This window comes from Primulina eburnea, chromosome 17, assembly GCF_022965805.1.
Source record: "Primulina eburnea isolate SZY01 chromosome 17, ASM2296580v1, whole genome shotgun sequence".
Lineage (NCBI taxonomy): Eukaryota > Viridiplantae > Streptophyta > Magnoliopsida > Lamiales > Gesneriaceae > Primulina > Primulina eburnea.
The window spans coordinates 623,917-648,930 of record NC_133117.1 but is presented as its reverse complement, the minus strand read 5'-3'; the positions used below and the strand labels follow the sequence as shown (position 1 = coordinate 648,930).

The 25,014-nt window shown below is 31.8% G+C and overlaps 4 protein-coding genes across 5 annotated transcripts; all 4 read right to left on the bottom strand.

Annotated features, from left to right (window-relative positions):
• Positions 1–100: 100 nt before the first annotated feature.
• On the bottom strand, positions 101–3,261 carry LOC140818030 (purple acid phosphatase 2-like). Its single transcript, XM_073177828.1, has 8 exons — positions 2,869–3,261; positions 2,439–2,642; positions 2,219–2,330; positions 1,573–1,802; positions 1,331–1,469; positions 958–1,178; positions 736–857; positions 101–628 (listed from the first exon to the last, which is right to left on the bottom strand). Exons 1-8 carry the CDS (start codon positions 3,049–3,051, stop codon positions 430–432), a joined length of 1,410 nt encoding a protein of 469 aa, XP_073033929.1. The 5' UTR covers positions 3,052–3,261; the 3' UTR covers positions 101–429.
• Positions 3,262–5,708: 2,447 nt separating this feature from the next.
• LOC140818775 (protein CASPARIAN STRIP INTEGRITY FACTOR 2-like) lies at positions 5,709–7,120 on the bottom strand. The gene is made up of 2 exons (XM_073178820.1): positions 6,971–7,120; positions 5,709–6,319 (listed from the first exon to the last, which is right to left on the bottom strand). Exons 1-2 carry the CDS (start codon positions 7,038–7,040, stop codon positions 6,144–6,146), a joined length of 246 nt encoding a protein of 81 aa, XP_073034921.1. The 5' UTR covers positions 7,041–7,120; the 3' UTR covers positions 5,709–6,143.
• A 1,282-nt stretch (positions 7,121–8,402) lies between these two features.
• On the bottom strand, positions 8,403–12,788 carry LOC140818031 (chaperone protein dnaJ 10-like). Of its 2 annotated transcripts, XM_073177829.1 has the most exons (9): positions 12,576–12,787; positions 12,091–12,188; positions 11,408–11,466; positions 10,672–10,834; positions 10,461–10,590; positions 9,482–9,640; positions 9,204–9,376; positions 8,712–8,792; positions 8,403–8,607 (listed from the first exon to the last, which is right to left on the bottom strand). In XM_073177829.1, the coding sequence occupies exons 3-9, from the start codon at positions 11,437–11,439 to the stop codon at positions 8,590–8,592; spliced, it is 756 nt and encodes a 251-aa protein (XP_073033930.1). In that variant the 5' UTR covers positions 11,440–11,466; positions 12,091–12,188; positions 12,576–12,787; the 3' UTR covers positions 8,403–8,589. The 2 variants fall into 2 exon arrangements, with proteins under 2 accessions (XP_073033930.1, XP_073033931.1); XM_073177830.1 differs by lacking the exon at positions 11,408–11,466 and having other exon boundaries at positions 12,576–12,788.
• Positions 12,789–14,297: 1,509 nt separating this feature from the next.
• Positions 14,298–14,777, bottom strand: LOC140818687 (bZIP transcription factor 44-like). Its single transcript, XM_073178729.1, has one exon. It carries the CDS (start codon positions 14,775–14,777, stop codon positions 14,298–14,300), a length of 480 nt encoding a protein of 159 aa, XP_073034830.1.
• Between the last annotated feature and the right edge of the window lie 10,237 nt (positions 14,778–25,014).

Here is a 25,014-nt window from a genome sequence, read left to right as displayed (position 1 = left end):
TTTTATTCACGTTCGGTGTATTTTATCGAGTATTTCATCATGTAATTTCATAACGTATGTTCTTTTTTTTCACGTTCGGAGTAAATAAGGGATACATAAATAAACCAAATCTCTTGTCCCAGAAAACGTTCTCATATAAAGATAAACGACTTCAACCTATCCAATATCTTTAATTTGCGTACACGTAAAAGAATTACTGCAGATGCAAACAAACACTAAACCATCGTATTACTTTTCCAATTGGAAGAATCGAAAGTACGCATCTTTGTGTGGAAAGCCACCAGAAACCATGAGATTCAAGAGATGACTTTTTTCTTATTTAAATGTGACCTGAACATAATTCCTATATCATGAGAGCCAATGGCTCCACCGTCGGGCTAATGAAAACATAAAAATGGCGAAGATATGATTTTAAAGAAAGAACTTGAATCAAGATTCTGAGCTGGTAGAGTCGTTGACAGGATGCCAGTATCTATTGGAAAACCACATGGAATCAGCTTGTACGGCGTATCCGTCCTGATTCCTGTGCCAACTGTAGTAAGCATGGGTTCTGTTCTTGATATCGAAAGTGGCGTGGCCAAAGCTCGCCTCCCTAAAAGCTGAATACTTAGGCTGTGGCTCTGTCATGCTGAAATATAAACATAAAAAATATGTTAGCCTTTTCATTCATTTAATTTGATCTTGAATGTAAATTAAAGCATGTAGGATTGAATCCTAGTAAACTGGTGGTCTTACTTTGTCGCCAAGCCTTCAAGATTCCCTCCATCTCCGATGGTTATGTACACAGGGGCAGACAAATCGTGCTCGGGTGTGCACAACCCGTTTACAACATTGTATGCAATGTTAGAAACACGTTCCTGCAAATACAAGATAAGAACTTGCTTATAAGCATCAACGCTGTTGAAAATGAGAGAATAATTCCAGAAAAGATGTTAATAAAAAGGAAAATTTGCATACTGATCGTTCGTATGCATGAACATGACCAGCAAAAACCACGTCGACTTTGTACTTAACAAACCATGCCTCATACATGACTCTCATGGATTCCCCTTCCAAGAAATGGTAGTTATAGCTGTTATACCATGGAGAGTGCACCGTAACAATCAGCCATGGTGTCTCACTCCTGTTTACTTTTGGTAACTCTGCTTCCAGCCATTTGTACTGAGGAGTATATTTTCCTTAAAAAGGGCAAAAAAAACAGCATATGATGCATTATATCACGAGTCAGATAAAATTTGAGCTAGGATCATTCTTTTTTCAAGTTCAACGTTCATATCACATCATTTTCTATACCGAATGAGAGTATTCATCAGTTATCCTATATTCTTACCGTATGCAGAATACGAGGACAAAACGATGATGTATGCTGAAGCCCTCTTGATAGAATACCAAAAGGGAGCTGTACTAGTAGATGCCTTGTAAGGAACATGGTACCGACGAGTATAAGGCTTGAAGGGCTTCGTCTCGCCCTGCAAAAACATATCAAATTCCATTAAATTTTTAATTTTTCGTTTTTTTTGTTTTTGAAAACGAGTATTTTCAAGTGTTATAAACTAATGAAAGCAAACTTACAATATCAGGAGCGAAATCAATCTCGTGATTTCCCGCGGTCCAAATCCAAGGTTGATAAGCAACACTTCTCTCAACAAATCGTCCCCATGTATCCCATCTCACATTATCGTGAAAAGGGTAGTTGTCAGCATAAGACAAATCCCCAACGAACAATACAGTCTGCCCCTTCTGCGGGTTATTCTCATAATGTGTAAGAGTAATGTTGGAGTCATAACTCTGGCCAAGATCACCTGCAATGAACCAAACCCAGTAATTGAATCCGGATAACTTGCAATGATAGAAGAATGTATTTTGGAGATTTCGATGCTTTTGTAAGAACACACAGAATTTCAGGGTGACCTTTCTGTCCAAAACAAGAGGGTGGGGTGGAACAGAACAGGCTTCTTATTTCACCTCTGAAAGTTCTCAAAATGTCAGGATAGGCTCGTGACCGATAAATTCTGTAGGCAGTGTGTTTGTGCTTCATTCGTGAGTATACAAAAAAAATCACCTTTTTTTAAATTTCACAAGGAGAGCGGAATGCAATTCATCAAACTATACTACATGAATATCTCAAACTTTCCCCCCAACTACCCTTTTGATAAAGAACTATTGATCATTTGATCTGTTCACCAACTATTTATACAAGCCAGAAAGAATGTCATACCAATAAGTCCAAAAGTGTACGGCACATCAGGGCCAACTTCCGGTGGTGTAACAAACCAAAATCTCCTCGTAACCGGATCAACTCCAAGCTCATAGTAGTATTTGGTGTCATACTGTCCACAAAAAAAAAAGTGAATACATCAATTTACTATATTCCTCCAGAGCTAGATATAACACTACTGCAACTCAAATAGTATTAAAGAAACAATAAGTTAATTCACCTCCAATTTCTTGATAACGCAATGATGAATATAACCAGAGGTATAATTGTAAAATTTGTATTTGGTCACAATTCCTTTAGCCTTGTTCTTGTGCTGCTCATTGTTTTCGGGCCAATACCAAACTGTGCTTGAACCAGCCTCATCCATTGTAACCCATGATATAATCACTCCTTTTCCCTCATGATCCCCTTGTGTTATATGTACCTTCAAACACAATAATCAATACACACACACAGACACACATGCATATATATAATATATAATGTATTTTAAATTGCACCTATCTAGTGAATTCCAAAAGGGGATCACTGGCTTCAGCTTAGATTACAAAACCAATTTGAAAAAAGGATAAAGATAAAGACCAAGGAGTTGTCATAAATAGAAAATAAAAAAGCTTGGAAGGACGGCAAAAATGGTGGCAAAAGGAAACCTGCTGGGGTGCATTATAACCGGGCGGCTCTCGGAAGACATCACTATCAAGAGGCATATCGATTGTTTTCTCCACTTTCCGCACAAACCCACTGGTCGATCCTCCATTACACAGAACCGCAGCGTACACAACAACACCCAGAAAGGCCAGCACAATCTTCGTCGTCCCCGGCGCACCACCCATCCCGTTATCGTGTGCACCGAGAACCGAAACCTGCGCACCTCTACCTTGCTTCCTCTCCCTCTCTTCCACAAAAGCTACAAATGTCTTTCACAGATTCACACACAGAATTAATGGGGGATCACTGTGTGTGTTCACATTTTATACAGGTGTGGGAAGAAGTTGACACCAAATTCATGCGGTCCTAATGAATGGTAACCTGAATTAACGGGGAATATTCACGAGTTTATACGAATTATCGCCCCAAATGCGTACGTTGACTTTGTTATTCGCGGGAGACGGGTTTTTGAAAACCACGACTCTTGGTGTAATTCGATTCTCTCTATATTTGTGATCATCATTAAATAATTGGAACTAATTTGAATATGGTAAAAATTTGTGTGAGACGATCTCACGGGTCGTATTTGTGAGACGAATATTTTATTTGGGTCACTCATGAAAAAATATTACTTTTTATGCTAAGAGTATTATTTTTTATTGTGAATATGTGTAGGGTTGATCCGTCTCACATATTATGATCCGTGAGACGGTCTTACATGAGACTCACTCCTTGAATATTATGTAAAATTATAAGGAAATTTACAATTTTGGTTACACATTATTGGTTTTTTGTGATTTTGGCATATATTTAGTTTTAATCAGACATCTTTCAATTTTTGGTTATTTCGGTCATTCTGAATATTGATATAACACTACACATATCGTTATCATGTAGATGCTACATTATCACTTGAGAAAAATAACTATAAATTGTTAAGAAATTAAATACATATGACAAAAATAAAATCCGATAATATAAAATATCAAAATTACAAAGAGATAAATACATATGATCAAAATGGTAGCGTTTCCCAATATAATTATACACATTTTGATTTCATAGAGAGTAATATTGAGATTGTGATGAGAAATGCAACCACGTCAATTATTATTTAGAAATCCAAGATTTAATGATAGCCAATTGTGTCTCCTTTCAACAAAATAAATAAATAAATAATAGTAAAAATAATAGCCCATTTGTAGATTGGTCAAGGTCAACTCGATCTAATCGAGTTCTGATAAATAAATTTATTTTGACTACTTTTTATTATTAGAACATCAAAGTTACTGAATTTTCGAGTTCTAACCTCGACCATTGTTCCAAAGCTTGAGCCTGGATAGATCGAGGGCGAGTCGATTTCGATTTTAAGTTTTTCTTTTCTAATATTAGATCGATAAGGAAATCATTGAGTATGATATATCATTGAGTATATTATTGACATGCAACATATATTTTAGAGCCGTTATGAGATTTTTCCAGTCAAAAAGCGAACAAAAAAATCACGGTCGCTAAAACATTGGATATTACTAAAGGTAGATCGTCTTAAAAATTTTGCTATTAATTATGGATTAATTCCATGTTTGTCCTAGCAAAATAATTTTGGTAAAATTAATATAATTTAAAAATTAAAGTGTGCTAGTTGTACCAAAGCATGGCAAAATGTCGATCATATTGATGTATAACAAAGAAGTACACACGCAATAAAATAGTAATAATGATTTGACAAACTTTGGTTTCTTCTAATAGCGACTAGTTAGGTACCTATCAGGTCTTTTGACCCTAGAGTGGCGTACCATGCCCGCGGTAGAGAATGACTAAGACTTGACGATGCATGATTTTTTATATAAACCTCGGAAAAACTTGTAAAATAAATTTGATCAATTATTTTTTAGAAAAATGATATCTTCGAGTCTATTTCAAATAAAGATAGTTGATCAAAGTTAAAAAATAAAATACTCTCAATTTCACATGAAATTAGCCAAATCTTGGTTATTGTACCTCTACGTAGGATCGAATATCCGAATAATACCATGAATCTAGATCAAAAAAATATTACCAGGTGGCAAAAAAATCAACGGTATGACTAGAATATGCCGTTTGTCGCAAACTAGAAGTTCTATAGGACTTTCCGAAAACAAAAAATTTGAACAACGCAAGGTTACTTGCAAATATATAATTCAATATTAATTCCTTTTATTGATTTAATTACTTAATCATGGGACTAATTAATAAATTATGTGATACCTTATCAGCTCTCATATTATATATTTAATTAATACTGGTTTATCTGCATGAGAACATCTTGTATCTTTGTTGTTGTTTTCTTGGATACGGTCTAATGAGTCAATTTTATAAGATAGATTTTGACAGTATCGCGAATAAAGCTCGGTGTGACCCATTTCATAAGAGACATATTCCTAAAAGATATAGGTCCCTTGTAATCCAATGATTTTAAATTGATACGGTGTCAATCTCTTCAAGTAGTATATATAGATTTTGCCTATACATCCTACTAATGTTACGAGGTGAAATTTCGGGCGTCGAAACTAAAATTTTGTGCGGTGGGCTGCCTACTCGATCATTAGATATCAAAACTAGCTACAAATTTTATTATTGTTTTCATAGGGAGATCAACAATAATTTTACTAAAATTGTGTAAACATGCATTTATAATATGTTTGCAGGCATGCATGTGTAAAGTACTGAAAAAATGAAAGGAAAAGAAGAACCCACAGCCACAGGAAGTGGTAATGGACCAGAATCCATTGTTCGTTTAGTCAACTGTTTGTTAAGTTTGAGATTTTTGTTTCGTTTTCATAAGCATGAACAAAATTGACTTCAATCTAGGCTAATTAATCATTATCATCAATCCGAGTACATTTATTTTATCGTATTCGTGCTTTATCTATAATATTTCGATTATTGGTAACGGAAATACGAAGCAATCTGTACAGGCGGAAGCCAGTGGGTACACATGGACTTGTGGTCCTTTCCAACATGAGAAGATATTTCCATGCCTACATGCTACAAAGTCATAAAGCTATACATATGTGTGTGCGCATGCGCGCGCGCCTTGGCCACGGACCATCCAACTAGGCGACAAGGAGTCGTGATGGAACAATAGGTCGATTAATTCAATCAACATAGGAAAAAATATAAAAAAAAACATCATGATAAACCAAAAAACGTTGAAAGTTTCAATATGTTTAATGATATCAACTTCATAGGATTTTATCGTGCGCGACTCACGATCGATGTCATGAATTAGCTGGTATCAGTTGGGAATGAGTTTGAAAGGAGGTTTAACGAATGCTGGTGGTGGATCATAGGTTCCATAGTCGTTTGTGTTAACATCAAGAAGAAGTCTTTCGTGTGCATCTTTTGCTTTCTCATGGCTATGTGGTTCCCATGAACTCACTTCCTTGGACTCCAGTGAAGTAGATGGCAGACCTGCGTGAAATGAGCAATGGGATTATTGCAATATTCGAAAACCCATACTTGAAGAATCTGCCTTTGCTCTGCCTTTTAATTTTCTTCCGAGCCATAAAATGGCTACACAATATAAAAACATGTGATTTTTTGTTTGTTCTATAATAAAATCATCTATTTTTTGAAAATATTTAATCATTAAAATATAACAACAAACTTCGACCACGATGGATTTTATTGGGTGCAATAATTGTCCCTGTTTGGTAGAGCGATCGAACCGTGGTGCTTGAACTGATGTGCGGTTTAAAAGATTTGAGTTACACTATTACCACCAATTATAGTTTTTGGTAAAGCGCTAAGCGCTCGTCCTACAGATTTTTATTCTAGAGCCGAAAACAAAAACAGAAATCGCATTATTATGTTTTTTAAAAAAAACTTCTTCATTCGAAGAAGGAAAATATAATAACAAGCAACTCGATTTCAATAGAATCCTATATCATATTGTGGGAAGAAAAAACCCCAATTAATTTAGAAGAACAAGAAGAAAAAAAACCCATATGTGAATAGGTTTATTTCAAAATTTCTTGATGCAAATAAAATTTGAAAACTTGGGACTTTGCCATATTACGGATTAAATTCCAATGTTGTTCTTGTGAAAATTAAGTTACATACCTGAAATAGAAGTGGACGAAATGAGAAACAACACAAGGATGGTTTTCTTGACAAGAAGAATGAGACCCATTTTTGAGGAAAATTTTAAATATATTTTTTTTTCTCCCACTAAGCAGCTGAAGAAGGATTCTTAAAACATGCTCAAATTAAAGTGACAATCGGTTTATTATTATATGATAGAAAGGCCATATTTAAGCTTTTTATAGCATAGGGTTTGGAAGTATGAAGTTAAGCCAAGGGATGCACATCACATCTAGTCATTAATTAATATCTTATTAGTTAAATTATGCAATACTTAAAGAATCATCATTATAATATATTCAATTATTCAATTACATGTCTTTGAAGTTAGGTTATCATGAATTTAAGCATTTTAGAGTTCAAGTTCGAGGCAGAATCCGTGGCGGCTCATGTGTTAGTCCGATGGGCCTGATCGGTTTTGATCGGTCTCGTGCCAACATATGGGACGTTGGATCTAGCAGGTAGGTAGTATATATCCACTTGTTGACAAAAGTTTGTGTGAAACGGTCTCACAGGTCATATTTGTGAGACGGATCTCTAATTTGGATCATCCATGAAAAAGTATTATTTTTTATGCTAAGAGTATTACTTTTTATTGTGAATATCGATAAGGTTGACCCGTTTCACAAATAAATATTCGTGAGATCATCTCACAAGAAACCTACTGTAGAAATTATAATGTCAAAATGTAATGTTATATGTCATCATTTAAAAATAAATCGACACGTTCCTACCTTTTAAGAAGATTTCATAAAACCTATTAATTTATTTTAAATAATACACATAAAAACTGTTTTAATTCTAAAATAATTTAAAAAATACTTCTAAATGTCTTATAAAATTCAAAATATTTTATAAATGTGCCTAGTATGTTGTAAATTAAGCCTGAATGACTCTATATTTAGGCTAATAAAATTTATATGACCAAGGAAATGGGGAAGTCGTGAGGGTAAAGTTGTAATAAAAAAAATGTTTCTGTGTAGGTTAATTTACTGAGATATTAGGTTCGCCTAAAAGAGCTTTTGTGGAAGAATAGTGCTTTCGATCATCCAAAACGACATCGACATTGCAACAAACGTCCCTCGAAACGACAGTCTGGAGGATGAAGATAAGTTTTTTATTAATTACGTTATACGTACCATCAAATCATGATCATTTAATTAATATCAATTTAAATTCATTTTGTATAATAATAGGTTCGATCAAATTCAATTGATTACTTTGTTTATCTAGAACCTATACGAGTAGTGGATAATCAAACATCTATATAATAAGTAACTACACTACATAATCTCATCTCACGTACCAAACAGTGTGTACTATTATATGTTTTCCTTGACGTAGGACGAGCTTAAACGAAGAAAGGGTGACAATGTCGTCATTCAAATAATTTAAAAAGTATATTTCCCAATTTAACATCTTATACAGACCTTGATATACAAATTTTTCCTGTGTGTATATAATATTTTCTCATTTTACAATCCTCAACTCAATAAGGTACATAGTTAAGCGGACAAAAGGGTAGCAGACTTTAAGGTGTAATAGCACCAGCTGTGCTGTTCTTGATTCCTTTGAGCAAGTTTGTTATATTCTCTGTATTATCCTGCCTTCACACCCTGAAAAACATTGGAAAACAAGGTTTTCCTCGTTGTAAGAATATTTCACATTTCATTTTAAAAAAAGAAGCTTCACTTGTGTCAAATTACAAGATCAAACTTACTCCGAAAATTTTCCCAATTTTCTTCATCCCTTTAGCTCTTAGTCTGAGAATATCCTTTGAAGCACTGGGATCTTTGAGCACCTGCCATAAAGACACCAGATCTTTCACTAAATTAAAATCTTTTGGATTGACGTTGATTGATAGATAGGCTAATTTCGAGCAACGTTTTAAGGTATGAAACATTATTGTGCCAACTCTCACGTGCTAGCATTTGGTAAAGGTGGTAACCAGTTTGGTATTAGAGTATGTAATCCTAGTATGAAAAACCCTCATATTTTACTAATTTGGTTTCGAGTTTCTCCTTCTAGGATTTCGTTCAACTTGATTCGCGTGCAAATGTACGCCTCAGTGTATTAATTCTAGGTATATTGCTGAACTCAAATTTCCGCAAATACTGTCCCCAAAAGCTTGAGGTGTTGGAACGTGGTCAAATAATAGTGATGTATTTATGAGATTGATCCTATTTATGATTTGATGAGAAGATAAACTTACCGTTTGACATACATGCGATAAGGTCATTTCAACATCTGCCACATTCATCTTCCAGAAAGACTCGAGCATTGAATCTTGAATTTCTTTAGCCTCTTTCGAGGTCTTCGCATCTTTGATCTCTTCTATGTCAAAGCTCTTCCAATGTTCTTGTAGTTTAATGTAGGAAACAGCAGCTGAAACCCAAAATAGAAAAAAGAGAGGTTTAAACTTCATCCAAAAGATTGAATGGATTGAAAAAACATAAACCTCAAATCATGTGTGAAAGAAAAAAAAATCACCTGAAGATGCTGCAGCTCTCGATTTTCTTGTGTGTCTTTTATCTCGTAACCATTCTTCTACAAATAAAATCTTCAAAAAACGCTTCCCTTTTCCTATTTCTTTTGCAGCTTTCCTTGTGTAAATATAACCGATAACGCGCAGCAGGGCCACACCAAAAGCTGGAAAACACATCAAATGAGTCTCTTCCTTTTATCCATCGTCATCATGATTTTAATGGCCGTTTAGGTTCTCAAATTGGAATACAGTCTAATTATTTTTTGCCTTCCAAGATGGATCTTGTTTTCTTCAAAATTTTCCGTATTAATTGTTTTGATATATTGTAGAAATTTTTTAATAGAAAAGAAGGGGATTGGGAAGCATAACTTGCACGCACTAACCTATGTGATTGCATGTATGTCACAAAAATCAAACCGTGGAACTTGAGGTATTGTAAAGTTCAAAAAATTTCAGTTGCACCTAATTTATTAGCTAATGTTTTTGATATTATAGCAAGTGCACGATGTTACAATTGGTCTCCAATTCTAAATCATGTGCTAGCTTAATTCCCATTATTTACAAGTTGAAACAACTGTTGGTATTCCAGGTTCTTATCTTACGTGTAACATTGATCAAAATATGGTACTTGAATTGTTAGAAAAATTAAATTATTTGAGGAGCACTCTCACTATTAACCATAAAATTTAGCACGTAAGCACTCGATTCAACATAAATCTAGCCCATAAACTCGAGCAAATATCTCTAACTTCGGTTCAACATAAATTTAGCCCATAAACTCGAGCAAATATTTCTAACTTGGTTTAGCTAAGAAGTTCAAGGTATCATAAAAAAATATTATTGAGATTAGTTAGTCCAAGCATTGAAATCAAGAACTACTTTGTTTGACTGAAATTATTATTTTTGTATAAGATGGATCCGAAAAAATCATATAGATAAGGCAGAACGCATTATTTAGAATAAATGCAAGACAAATTAGCTTACCTTCTTGAGAAAGGCGCTCAACTTCTAAATTTGCCCATTTTATTAAGTCATCGTTTTTCCCTTCAACACATAGTTGAAGTCGATCTTTCAGAGTCTCTACAAGTTTCAGTTCCCTATCCTCTCGAACTGCCTTCACTCAAAGTACCCGAAAGGCTCAGTTGAGAAATCAAAATAAAATCACATCAAAATTTAGGGTGCGGATCAAGTATACCTTCATTATCTCATCAAGTTTTGGTTTTTGAACTTCAGGGGATAAGGTCGGATCAAATTCAGGAGGTGGCGAAGAAAGTAACACAAGCTGCCCAACATAATCCTCAAAAATTTCGCTTCCAAACACCTTTCTGAACAGAGCTTTATTATCAACCATAGAGTTCCTGAAGCAATTAGCAAAAAAATTTAAATGTTTGTTAATCTATCTCAGTAATATAACCATATATATCTAAATTATTTTCTGCTTTCACCAAAAATACATTTCACCTCACTATTACATTTCCCTATAGTCGTTATTTTGAATTCAACTTTTCATCACTCCAGATAATCCTATTATCGTAATATATTCTCACTCAATACATTATATTTCATTATTACATTTAAAAACTATAACATAATATATTTTGACAGACATGACAAGACAAATACCATATAACATATATCTCTCAGAATCATAACAAACGTACATTACATTTGCAATCCAAATTCTGAAAATGCATTTTTCATAAATATTTTCTGCAAATGCAGGAAACATATCCCAAATTATATAAATGTTTATGGCCTTTCTTTATTAAAGTTGCATTTAATTTTATCAAAGCAAAGGCAAAGCCTCGTTTAAAGTCAACTTCGTGTTGTTTAAAAACATACTATCGAATCTGTATGATGCAATAATACTACGTGAACAGGAAATGATTAACATAACATTATAAAAAGCAATAACCAGTCATATATCTTACCCGGAAATTGTTGGCAGATCCTCAGCCTCCATGATTTTTATCGTGTGTAAAATTATGGCCTTGAAAAGAGGTAAAAAAGCACTAAATTTCATGCATGCATATGGTTATAAATTACGTATATCCCAAATTCAAGCTAGTCATTAAACACATGAATAAGCTATAAGAAGAGAAAGACCAAAATATAATACTGGATGCCATTCGTTTGAACCAGTGAGTTTGGTATCCTAACATGCAGATGTTGATTTTTTTTATCACATACAGTAATAGATGTCTATCGAACTTCCATGTGATTTAGCCGAAAAATCTGATTATTTTTGAAGTTACTGCTTATTCGTGAAACAATAAAAACCTTTCAAACTCAGCATATAAGTCTTAACATTATGATCACCAGTTTGTAAAAATATTAGAACCAGATAGAGAATCCAGTCACTAGAGACAACGCCTTCAAATTCTTCGATCATCAATCCACAACACAACAAGGTATAAGATTTTTAATATCCGCAAAATATAAAAGTATTATAGAGAAAAATAAATCAACATTTGATGGAAAGATCTTGCGTCGAAAAGCATACCGCGTGAGGAAAAATAAATGAAAAAGTTAATATAAATTCTACATTCTTGTCACACAGGCATTTCATCAAATAATTTCATGTTCCATTGTGAAATAAACTTTGAATCCTTACCTTTGATTGGTGACCCTATTCAATCTGAGATCCACGCATCAACTTCAACTCCAATGATTTTATGACATTCAATATCGGCAACCATGGTAACCACCCAACTAAATTGGCCAAAAAAGAAAAAGAAACTAAATCAGATTTAAATTCAAGAATATGCGGCCCCTACCTCCCTCCACGCAAGGAAAAAAAACCCATTTTATAAACATCAAGAACCTATTCAATGGAGCCATATTTCACAACAAGAATTCTATGAAAAAAAAATCCAGCAAACGGGATATAAAGGTGAAAAAAATGACATCAAATGCTAACGCTTGCATATATTTTCAAGAACCTGAGGATAAATCAAAAATGAAAACCACCAAAATAACGTAAATTGTGACCAACAATTCACACGCATTAATTATCTACATTGCACAACATCAAATAAAAAAGATTAAAGCCGAACGCAGGATGTGAAAAAAATGAGAAATGGAGAGAAAAATACTAACGAGATGGAATTTGAGCTTTGGAAAATTAGGGGAATTCCTGAGCAAAAATTCCCCCTCTTGAATTTCACCTTGGGAAATCAAGATTCGACGTCTCTCTTGGTATCCTTATTGATATTATTTTTTAATTAACTCAATTAAAATGTTTGTGACATTTTATAGTGTAGCTGCTGTACAGTTTACCGTTGATTCATGGCGCTGTTAATTTTGTCGCGTGAAGGTAGCCGACACATGCAAACGCAATGAAATTTGGGCAGGTTGAGGAGTAAATTTTTTTTACTGCGTCGTATCCTTGTTTTGTACTATTATATTCCATGTATTTAAAAATGTATTTTGATATTTAAATTCTGTTCGAGTGGTTGAAATAGTTGATCGTTTAATTAATAGTCATAAGTCTCATCAACATTTTAACAGGTAAGTCTGTCGCACAAGTTTGCCCAGTGCGGATTACTTGATTATCGTGATTTGTATACCATTAAGTTAATATAGAGACATACTCAATTACGCGCTGAAAATAACGGTTATGGTTCCATAATATGTTGTGCTCGATGGCAACAACATTTTTTCGATTTGTAATTGATCTTATTAGCAGAAGACAACGACGATTCTTCATGAGACGCGTGTTTTTGTAAATAATGGTCAATAACTTTTACAATGATGTTTATTTTATAGTTTTTTTAATTTATCTCAAAAACATTATTTAAGCATATACGATATACATTGATATCTTTAATTTGTAAAAAAATATCTTATATTCGAGACTTAATTATAAAAATCGTCTCTAAAAAACAACGACATTCGATTAGTTCGCCTGTGAATCGAGAGCATCTTTTTCATGGCCTCACACTTTGTATTTTTCTTTACTTTCAACATAGTCGGTGGAAGTCTCAACAAAATTTGACCTGTTTCTTCTCCAAGGAAAAAATGAATGCCGGCCCCACGCCCTTGTCTCGTTTGTCACACGATTTTTTTTTTATTTTAAAAAAAAGTGCAATTTATCCTTTCCTTTATCCTGTCGGTTAGATGCTCTATGGAGGAAGATGTTCAATTCAGGAATTAAAGTCTTTAATTTCTTCAATGATTTACAATCAAGAGGAGCAAATGCCATTCTAAAGATTGTGACAAATTTTGTCTTTCGATAAAGGGTTAATTCGTAATTAACTCTGTAAAATTTCGCAATTGTCAGAACTCTTCGTGACTATTAACTTCTTCCCTGTTTTCATATCTTGAACACACTTATCCTTGAAAACACAAATGAGTAAAAACACATTTTTTCAATATTTGAAAACATGAAGATATGTACCCTCAAAATTTAAAAATATGATAAAGTGAATTTTTTTTACCCTATAAGGAAAATAAATCAAGTGAAGGAAATCTGTAAAGAACAATCATCGAAGGACCTATTTTCTATAAAGTTATTAACCAAATTTATGTGATTGTTAATTTGATGGATCGAGATAAATTTTTTAACGTTTATCTTGTCTTACACGAGAGACTAGGCAGAAGCAATGACAACTTGATACACATTTTTTTAATATAAAAGTACAAACAAACATTTGTTTATTGATAAAAATATTTACATAAATAAATATTGAACAAGTCCGAAACCCATCTTATATTATGAATTTACTTCCTAATTTTCAATATATTATTATTTTATTGTTTTTCAAAACAATATATTATATTATAATTATAAAATAAATCAATGCAGAAAGGCAAACTACATCAACAGCAGCTGCCGGGAAAGAAAAGGGGCTGGCTTGGGTCCAAACAGAAATAATTCATGAACCCAGCCGATTCTGCCGTATAAAAAGCCGGGTCCTCAGCCAGCATGAAGCCGCCGCTTCCATGGCTCAGAAAGCTCGCTATCTCATTAAGGGAATGAAGCCGGTGGCTCAACTCAGCGACTTGAACTCCGAGAACGGCGTTCTCTGCCTCGACTCTGAGGTTAAGCTGGGTTGTAGTGTGCAAGCCGGCCAGAATCTGGCTCTTGTTGTCCCTGAGCTGAGCCGCTAGAGTCATCAAGCTGTTGACATGGTCCTGCTTCCTCAGCCGGCTCCTACGAGCCGACTCGCGGTTCGAGATCATTCGCTTTCTCTTCTTTTCATCCATCTGTTGGAGATTTTCCTCGGATCCGGGTTTCCGGATCCCGTCACCCGTACCCGAGTCCGATGAATTTGATGACATCCCACTAGAGGAATCCATGATAAAGAACTTAAATTCCAAGACAAGTGCCAAAATTACAGAGTTCTAAATTTTACCTAAATCCAGATGATTATATGGCTATATCTTGCTCATATTTCACGAAAAATACCACTTTTTACAGAGATTTAACTAAAATTTAGCAGAACTCGGCTGATAATTTAGTGTTTGTTGGATGAATCTTGCTCAGATTCGAACAAAAATACCAAATCATACAGACAGATTAATCTACGTAAATTTTTGTGTACCCAGATGGGTTTATGATTATTATTACCACAAGCTTGAATTAATATCCAATAATTTTCGACATAAAATAATTTCCGGCGTGATCTAGTAGTTAATCATCCCGATTAGAACAGATCAGGAAGAATCACGTGATGTAATAGAACCAGTAGAGGAAGACAACTGAGAAGGATTGAACTAGTAGATGGGTTCTTCGCCAGTATGCAGAGATTATAATAAAATCCGAAGAGAGAATTTCAGACAGAATCGCAGACATGAATCTCGAAAATAAAAAAGATCGACGAATTGAGCATTTAACATCAACTTCAAACAAACCCACAAATCCGATATGAGATTCGAGCTAAAAAAAAGTATCTCAATACCGAAAAAGATCGAGAAAAAGCTAGAAAATGAATTTCGAAATACTCTGGTAGGAACAGATTTTGGCAGAGTTTTGTCACAACACAAGAATTTGGTAATAAAACAGATATGACTAAAAAAGGCCAAAAGGGGAAGAAATCGAAGAGACCGAAGTCCAACAGTGGCAGAATGCCACAGATTTGTGACTACTACAGAACCTAAAAGGGTGTTAATGGGGGAAAAGAGAGAGAAGAGGGGGGATTTTATCGCGGGGTTGGGTGCCATTATATAGAACAAAAATGCAGGTTCAATTATTGAAATCAAACAGAAAATTATTTATTGATTATTAAATTTAATTTAAAAAACAAAATATGGATCTTGAATGTAGCATGTTAGACTGGAGGAATGGGCTGCCAAAACTGATGGGACACGTGTGGCTGTCGGCTGGTTGTTATGCAATCCATCGATATTATTAGGGCGTAGGGACGCCAGTTGATCGATTAGTGTAAGATTTATTATATTTGTAATAATTTTTTTATTATAGTCATCTTTATGCTTTTATTACTTTTGAGTATTCGATTTACATTTTCATCTTGATATCCCTTTGGAAAATCGATTATTTAAATTCTATCCAAATATCTTATTAACATATATAATTATATTATTTTAAATTTGAATTATTTTCATAAATTATACACGACCATGAACAGATAGTCCGATGAGAGAACCATGAAGGAAAAGACTTGTCTTTCATTTTAATGAAAAGTTCAAGAGCAACTCCCAGTATAATTGATGGATTTGTTTCCTCCATCATCTGTTAGGTTCTTACTTTTTCTTCTTATATTTCACATCGACAGAAGAGTACAATACCTCTAAAAATAGTGTTTTCTTTCTTATATTTCACATCGACCGAAGAGTACAATACCCCAAAAACAGTGTTTTCTTTCAGGTTTTTCAACATTTGATTTACCCCCGGAGAGCGACTTTTGCATTATGTTAAGGTGACTCGAGAAAGCTTGAAAGGGAATTCCGGTCGAACTAAGAAAGTGAAGTCTCATTCAACGGTGTGGTGGGATTCGAAACATATTAGGCAGCTGAAAAAGCTAAGACGATAGACTTTGAAGGATATCAAGCCAAAAAAAAAAAAGAAGAGAAATTAGGTTGCTTCATTTTATCTTATCTGCTCTCGAATGGTCTGATTAAGTTAATAAGATCGAAAAAACTATCTCCGAGTGACAATAAATAGTGCGAAACTTTCCTAAAAATATGAAGAATGCAAAGTAATCCAAGAGAAAGCTAAACCTTCTAGTAGCATGTCTTCTAGAGCTAATTTCCTAAATGAAAGAAAGCGTTAATCTCTTATCTCCACATCTATTGCTATCCTGTCTTGCATATTTTTCTCTAAGAATTTTTAATAAAACAATAAATAAAAAATTTAAAATAAAAATTAGAAAAACTAAAAATGTGTTTGACTAAATTTATTTAAAACACTTTTTAAGTTCTTATATTTGGTAAAAACTTGTGTGAGACGGTTTCACGGGTCGTATTTGTGAGACGGGTCTCTTATTTGGGTCATCTATGAAAAAAATATTAATTTTTATGCTAAGAGTGTTACTTTTTATTGTGAATATATGTAGGATTGACCCGTCTCATAGATTAAGTTCCGTAAGACGGTCTCACATTAGACTCATTCCTTATATTTTATAAGTTGTTTTATGGACTTATGAGCTGTGAGGTCTTATTTTAAAAACAAGTTATTAAAATGTTTGGATAAACTTATTTTAAATCACTCAAAGAAATTAACGTGTTTTGTATTATAAGATATTTTTATTGTTAAAAATATAAAAAAAGATATAATATAATAACTCAATTTAAGTAATTATATATATAAATATAATTACAGTGTGTGTGAAAATAGTTGGATAAGTTAAAAAAAAAATTATTTGATATTTATAAAAAATTATATTTTTAGAAGAAAAAAATATTTAATATTATTTTAATGTATACAAGTAAAATTTTGATTAAAAATTATAGTTAATAATTTAATTAATAAAATCTTAACATTTTGTTTTTTATATCTCGACAAAAAACATAACCTTATTTTAAATTCAATAAAAATTAAAGTGATAAAGTGGATAATTAAAAAATAAGGATAAATTTGAAATTTTTGAAGATATATAAGGATATTTTGAAATAAATGGTTATCCTATTTTTTTAAAAAAACAACTTATAAGCGGTCAAACAGATTATTTTGACAACTTGTAAATTGTCAGTAACTTTTTTACAAGACAAATTATGAAAGCTTATTAATTCTAAAACAAATTATAAACTGTTTTTTAGAGTTTATAAGTTCTGTCAAACAACATCTAAATATCATAAAAGAATAACAAAATATTAGAAATAATTTATGACAACACCATTATTTTACAAAAATAACATTAGCTATATAATCGTAAATTTCTTAATTTAATCCAATTATTATCGTTCAACAAACAAATATTACAATGAATAATTCTTTAATATAAATAAATACATATATATATATATGGGATATTTGGGTTGAGTATAAGCATAATTCTACTAGATCCACCTCGATCCTCGAACACGAAAATCATCATACCTAATTATTCGATTACAAAAAATGGTCTAAAAAATCTTTTTATATCATCTTCCCATCAAGTCGAATATTAGATTCTTCAATGAGTTTGAAGGAAATTGACATGTGGATGGTTTCATAAAACTAAGTTTTTTTATCTTATATTAAACTCGAGTTTTTATTGAAAAATTAAAGAATATGTCTCTTGTGAGACGGTCTCACGAATCTTTATCGGTGAGACGGTCAATCCTACCGATATTCACAATAAAAAGAAATATTCTTAGCATAAAAAGTAATAATTTTGCATGGATAACCCAAATAGAAGATCTGTCTCACAAAATATGACTCATGAGATCGTCTCACACAAATTTTTATCAAAATTAAATAAAGATCGAGGTCCCAAAACCCAGAACCACATTTCAGGGTCTTAGGCATTTTAAATTTTCTCCCTGTTGAAAGTTTGTTTGTTTTTTTTTTTTTTTAAAAAGAGAAGTCTCTGCAGTGTTTTTTTTTTTTAAATTTTTTTTTTAAAAAAGAGAGGTCTCTTCGGTGTTTTTTTTATATTAAAAAAAATGACTTGGACCTCACTTTATTATAATTTTATATTTTCTAAAATGTTCTGGTAATTTTAAATTGTGTTATTATTCAATAAAAAACATATTCGTCTTTCAACAAAAACTTATATATATATATATATATATATATATATATATATATATATGAACCCAACTTAAACTATCAAACCCGAACCCAACTCGAACTTGTGCCGCAATCTCATTTGATAATAAGTATATGAGACTAAAATTGGCTTCAAATTTGATGATTATGTTATCACTCACGAATTAACAAATATGTTATCATATTATATATAACAGTAAATGTGACACGCGCGATAAATTCCCACAAAATGTAAAAATAAATTCAATGGAATTTTATAGAACTTATAAAACAATATAATAGATATATTCGATGGTATGAAATATCAAGCCTAACATATTATTATATCTCATAATATATATAAATTATCTTACTTTAAAAAAAAAACTAAATGTCTGTCACGTTCTTCAATTTTATTTTTAAAATTGTATTACCAAATTTCTTCAAAAAACGAAAGTATTTATAAGGTCCAAATCTCACTAATAACGTGGGATGTTTAATTATATTAAATTTAGATAAATCTCTTACCCCATTATATATATATATATATAAACAAATAATTAATATTATAATATATGAATTACGTATCCAATTGTTTCTCTTAGTATTAATTAATTGCTACTATAATCTATGAATCATTGAGAGCTGCAACAGGCGGTCCTTGAAAGGAATATTCCTATTAGTAATATTGATCTACATGATTACGTATCTTCGGTATCTTCTATATATATATATATATATATATATATATATATATCTGTGTGTGTGTGTGTGTGTGTTATATATGTGTTACACCTACCAACCTTTTTTTTTTACAAAGTGCGTGTATATATTCTTAAATTCAGACTTTTGAGTTTTTCGAACTCGAGCTCGAATAACTTAATATATACACAAGCTTGAGCTTGAGATAGATCACTCGATCGAGTTCGAGCAGAAAAAATTCAAATGATACCCGAGCTCGTTCGAATGGGCCTATTACACAACTTATTCAGTATATTTTATCTGACTATATATCGTGGCTTTCACATTACTGTACGAACTCAAAGTTTACACTATGCATACTAAAGATTACGATTCTTCCTATCATCAAAATTGGTAATAATAATTAGTTTAACGGGTAATTAGTGCATCGCTGTCGAGAGTGGAAACGTGCAAAATATTTTAAAAATAAAATTCAAGGATTCTTCTTGAATATGATTTAGGTGCAACGTATGATTATTGTTAGGTGTGGATTGTTCACATCTTTCTTTTTTAAAAATAAAGAAATGTCGATAAAGTATGCAAAAAAGAGTTCCAACGGCTGAAATATTTGGAGATATTTTCGGCTTTTTTTTTTCTTTTTGTCAGTTTTCAGATTTAAAACCCGTAATAAATGACGTATTTGATGGAGAAGATGATATTAAAAAAATTGAAATAATCAATGTCAAATAAATAATATTCGATTAATTTAGTGCTTTCAGAGAAAAAACATTTAAAAACAAGTTATTGGTTGAAAAATCATACTTTGACAAGCTACGTGATTAAAACTCAAAACATGTATGTCATTTTACCAGATTAAATTTACAATTTTCCTTCCGAATTTTTCCATTTACTAGCTACTCTGCACACGCGGTGCGTGTGTGTACAATTTTTTTTTATAATTATTTATGGACTAAAATGAAATTTGACAAATTATCGAGGTACTAAGGTGCTATTTGAATAATTGTAATAAAAAAAATAAAAACAAAAATGTTTTTTGATTAAAAAAAAAACAAAAATGTAATTTTGATATCAAATAGGGGCAAAATAGGGAAACCAAAAAACAGACCAAAGACACCAAAAACAGTTATTCTAATATGCTTAAACTTAATAAATAGTAAAAGATATGTGTATTTATTCATTTTATGGATTTAAATATTAATCTATTTACTTTATAAGCAAATAGTTAAGGCAAAAACTTATGTGAGACGGTCTCACGGGTATTATTTGTGAGACGGATCTCTTATTTGGGTCACCCATAAAAGAGTATTACTTTTTATGCTAAGAGTACTATTTTTTATTGTGAATATGGGTATTTTTGACCCGTCTCACAGATTATGATCCGTGAGACGGTCTCACATGAGACTTACTCAATAGTTAATGTACATGATGATATTTAACAAATTTTATTTTTATTTCTCATCACATTTATGTGGATTTAGTTTCCGATTCAAATGTTGATTTTTTTTAAGGCATTTAGCAAAGAGTGTGTCTCATGTAAGACCGTTTCACAGATCTTAATCTGTGAGAACGTGTCAATCCTACCCATATTCACAATAAAAAGTAATACTCTTAGCATAAAAAGTAACACCTTTTCACGGATGACCCAAATAAAAGATCCGTCTCACAAATATGACCCGTGAGACCGTCTCACACAAGTTTTTGCTTTTAGCAAAATACCACAATGAATTTTGACCTTAATTCGAGTTAATTCATAGAATTATTCTTTTAATGATGTTAAGTTCCGATTTTTTAAAAATCTTTTTTTCTTTCCTCGCCATCAATTCTTTATTTTGCTTTATTCGTTCATGTTTAGTTTGCTTTTTTGTATCTTTAATTTTTTTTTTCTTATTATCATCTAATTTTACGTATAGATTCATCGAAATAATTCAAATTGGAAAAAAATATAATGGTATGTTATAATAAAATATTTGAGTAAGTTATATGTATATCCAATGATCCGATGGGTAATGAGCTGATAATAAAAATTGAATATCTGACGAGTACGAAAATAAATATTAATATAATAATGAAAATAGAAACGGAAGATATGAAAATGAGATAATAAGTGGGGTGTATTCAATTCAGAGTTTTGATGACTTTTAATGACTTTTTTAAATGATAGACTTTTATGGATTTGATAAATTTTTATTGACTTTTATGGAATCTCACAGATTTATAAACAGATTTATGTGGATTTATGTAAACTTTTTTGCAAGATTTTTATAGACTTTTGTAGATTTTTTTTTTATAGAATTTTATAAATTTTGTACTTAACTATAACATGTGATTTTTTATTAATTTATTTGAACCAATAATTAATTGACATATATAACATATTCAATTTGAAATTATTTTTAATATTTATATTAATAAATAAATTTACTTATTTAAAAGTTAAATCGTTTAATCCTTACATGTATATATATGTGGGTTTATATGCATGTTTGTAAATTTTTTAAAATACATCAATTGATTAACATGTAATCTTATTTTTAAATTGATAATATAAATATAAAAATAATATTATTTATTATTGTGTAAATATAATTTTGTATAAAAATATCATAGCTTACATATTAATTAAAAATACGAAAATGAATTTAAAAAATCATTGTTGTTACGAAACTATTCAATTATTAAGAGTTAAACAACATTTTTTTGATCATCTTTTATTATTATTGAATATTACATTAATTTGTCTAAATCATAAATTAAAAATCACAAAATCAATTCTATAATTCAAAATTTCCCCGTGTTATTAAAATAAAAAATTATTAAATGAACAATCAGCCAAAAAATGAAAAATTTGAAAAAGAAAGATGAAAATATATATAGAGATACACTTCGAAAATTTGAGGGAGTAATAGAAATAGATGAAAGGAGAGAAGATATGAAGATATGTGATGTGAAGCGACAGAGAGAGAGTTAGAAGTTTTAAAAATCCATTCAAATCTTTGGGGTGAACCAAATACAATTTTTTACAATTTGTAGTTGTACCTTAGGCTTTAATGTTTGTATGTCAATGAATTCTATGGAGTTATTAAAAGTTCATGAAAAATTTGAATACCTGTAGACTTTTATAGAGTTTATAAAAGTCAATGTTGAATACCACTTGACTTTTTAAAACTCCATGAAAGTCTATTTTGAATATCACAAGACTTCTATAGAGTATGAAAAAGTATTGATTGAATATCTCTAGATTTTTAAAATCTACAAAAGTCATTAAAAGTCAAAAAATTTCCCACGTTGAATACACCCCCTAAAATTTAAATTAATTTAAAAATGAAAAATGGGCTTTTTTGAGTCCGTTTCTCGATAAAGTGAGACCAAACAAAATCATAAGCCCGCTTCACCAAAACAATTACTAGCCCAATATACATTTATTTGACCGGGCCCATTACCCGATTTGTTTTCCTGGAAACATGATGGAACCGAAATGCCTCTCCCTGTCATTTTCACAAACAAAAATAATTTCCCAGTTTGTTATTTTATCGATCTCATTTTGTAATGGAATATTAACACCCAAAATTAACATCAAGAAAGGATCAACACAAATCATCGATCACAGCTACAATCAAAATCTTTGCAATCAAAATCTTTATGCAATTTCTGATATTTTTATCATTAACAAAAACTTGTGTGAGACGGTCTCACGAGTCATATTTTGTAAGACGAATATCTTATTTGGGTTATCCATGAAAAAATATTACTTTTTATGCTAAGAGTATTACTTTCTATTGTGAATATCGGTAAAATTGACTCATCTCACATATAAAGATTCGTGAGACCGTCTTACGAAAAACCACTCTTTATCATTTTAACTTAATTTGTTCGCGAGTCCTTTTTTTTAATCTAGTATTTTATTCATTTTTAAATATATTTTCCTTCACTTTTTACTTTATTTTATTGTAGAAATATTGAATCCAGTTCATAGTAGCATAACTTGTTTCATTGTTATTGATGAAATCTTATTTCAGTCCTCTTATCTTTTATAAATGTGTTTTTATAAAGTTTTGGTGATTAATCGAGGGAATTAAAATTAATAGTCGATTCGATGTTTACATTACTTCTTTTTCGAATTCTGATAACATATCTGACACTCCCACACAAATTTTTCATGTAAACAATATTATACTCCATCCTCCATATATATTATGATGTTTTTTTTCGACCGTCTCAATTATATATCAATTTTTCATGTTAAATTTTATTTTCCATATCCTTTTGGCAATATACCCATATTTAATTTTTTTTAATTACAAAATTCTTCAGTTAATTATTAAAACATTTATTAAATAAGAGTAAAAAGAAATTTATTTTGTAATGTCTAATTTTCTCATAATATATATGAAAACATGGACAAACTTAAATACGTGAGACGAGAGACGTATTACTTCAGAACTCATTTTACAAATTGATTACTCTCAACTCTCCAGTGGTCGAAGTCCATGATGTCTCCACATATTTTGGTTGGAAAGTTGTTTTGCCACAGCTTTTAATGCTTAGCCGTCGCTCTTTTCCAACTTTTGACTTCTTTCCCACCTCATTTTCAAATTGTGCGCCATTTTTACCCAAGACATCCGCCGCTGATCTTCGACCCCTACTTGGGAGTTTTATTTATTAAAAAGGAAAATATTATTCCGAGTCCTTTTAAAACTACAAAAAAAGAAAATTCATTTTCATTTAGTCAACCAAACTCTTTCATCGAATTCATTTTCATTTAATATGTCCTTTTAAAACTACAAAAAAGGAACTCATTTTGTTTTGTCTGTAACGACGTTAGTTGGATAAATTGTATTAGAAAAACCACATGTAATATGCTAGATCGAAAAAATGTCGGTAAAATGGAATTTTTCATTGCAATAGGTTACTTCAACGACTCGAACACTTATATAAAACAAATCATCATCTCTATTAATATTTCTCTGCCATAATCACAATAAAATTCATATTTGCAATCATATATCGTATTCTATGGAATTTTATTTTATGATAAAGTGTATGTACCTGATGTGACCGAGCTAAAATGGGTGTGATGTGCGTGAGCAATTTCATTAGGTCGGGTTATGAAAATGACGATGAATGAAAGCACAACGAGATGTATCAAAACCAGAGATTTTGCTCTCGAGAAAAGTTGGTGTTGATCTGCAAACACGAAAATAACTACGTGAATGGGAGTGCCGGAAAGATGTCTGACGTGACAACTCCGATGCTAAAGTCAGCAGGTGAATAAAGAAAATCAATATAGCAAGGAGAAATGATGTATTAATGGTGTCTTTTAGAGAGTAAATGATGGGGGCTATTTATATATGAATGAATTAATGTTTAGACAAACTTTTTATGTGAGGCCCGGGGCCGAAGAGGGCGGGGGTAATCGCCGGTGCCATTAGTTGCACGGACAATGAGCGGCTCCTGGCAGGCTTCTAGGTGGAGGGAACATGAATGAACCGACCCACACGGGAATGAGAGAGATTCCGAGACTGTTCAATGTAATGGAGTGTACAGTTGAAGAGGGCTTAAAAAGATTTGATTTGTACTACTCATATCACGAAGGTGCATCTTATTTTCGGTAGCTCATCACATAAGAACTCCAAAGTTAAGTGTGCTTGACTTGGGGAAATTTTGAGATGGGTGACCTCCTGGGAAGTTTCCTAGGGTGCGTGT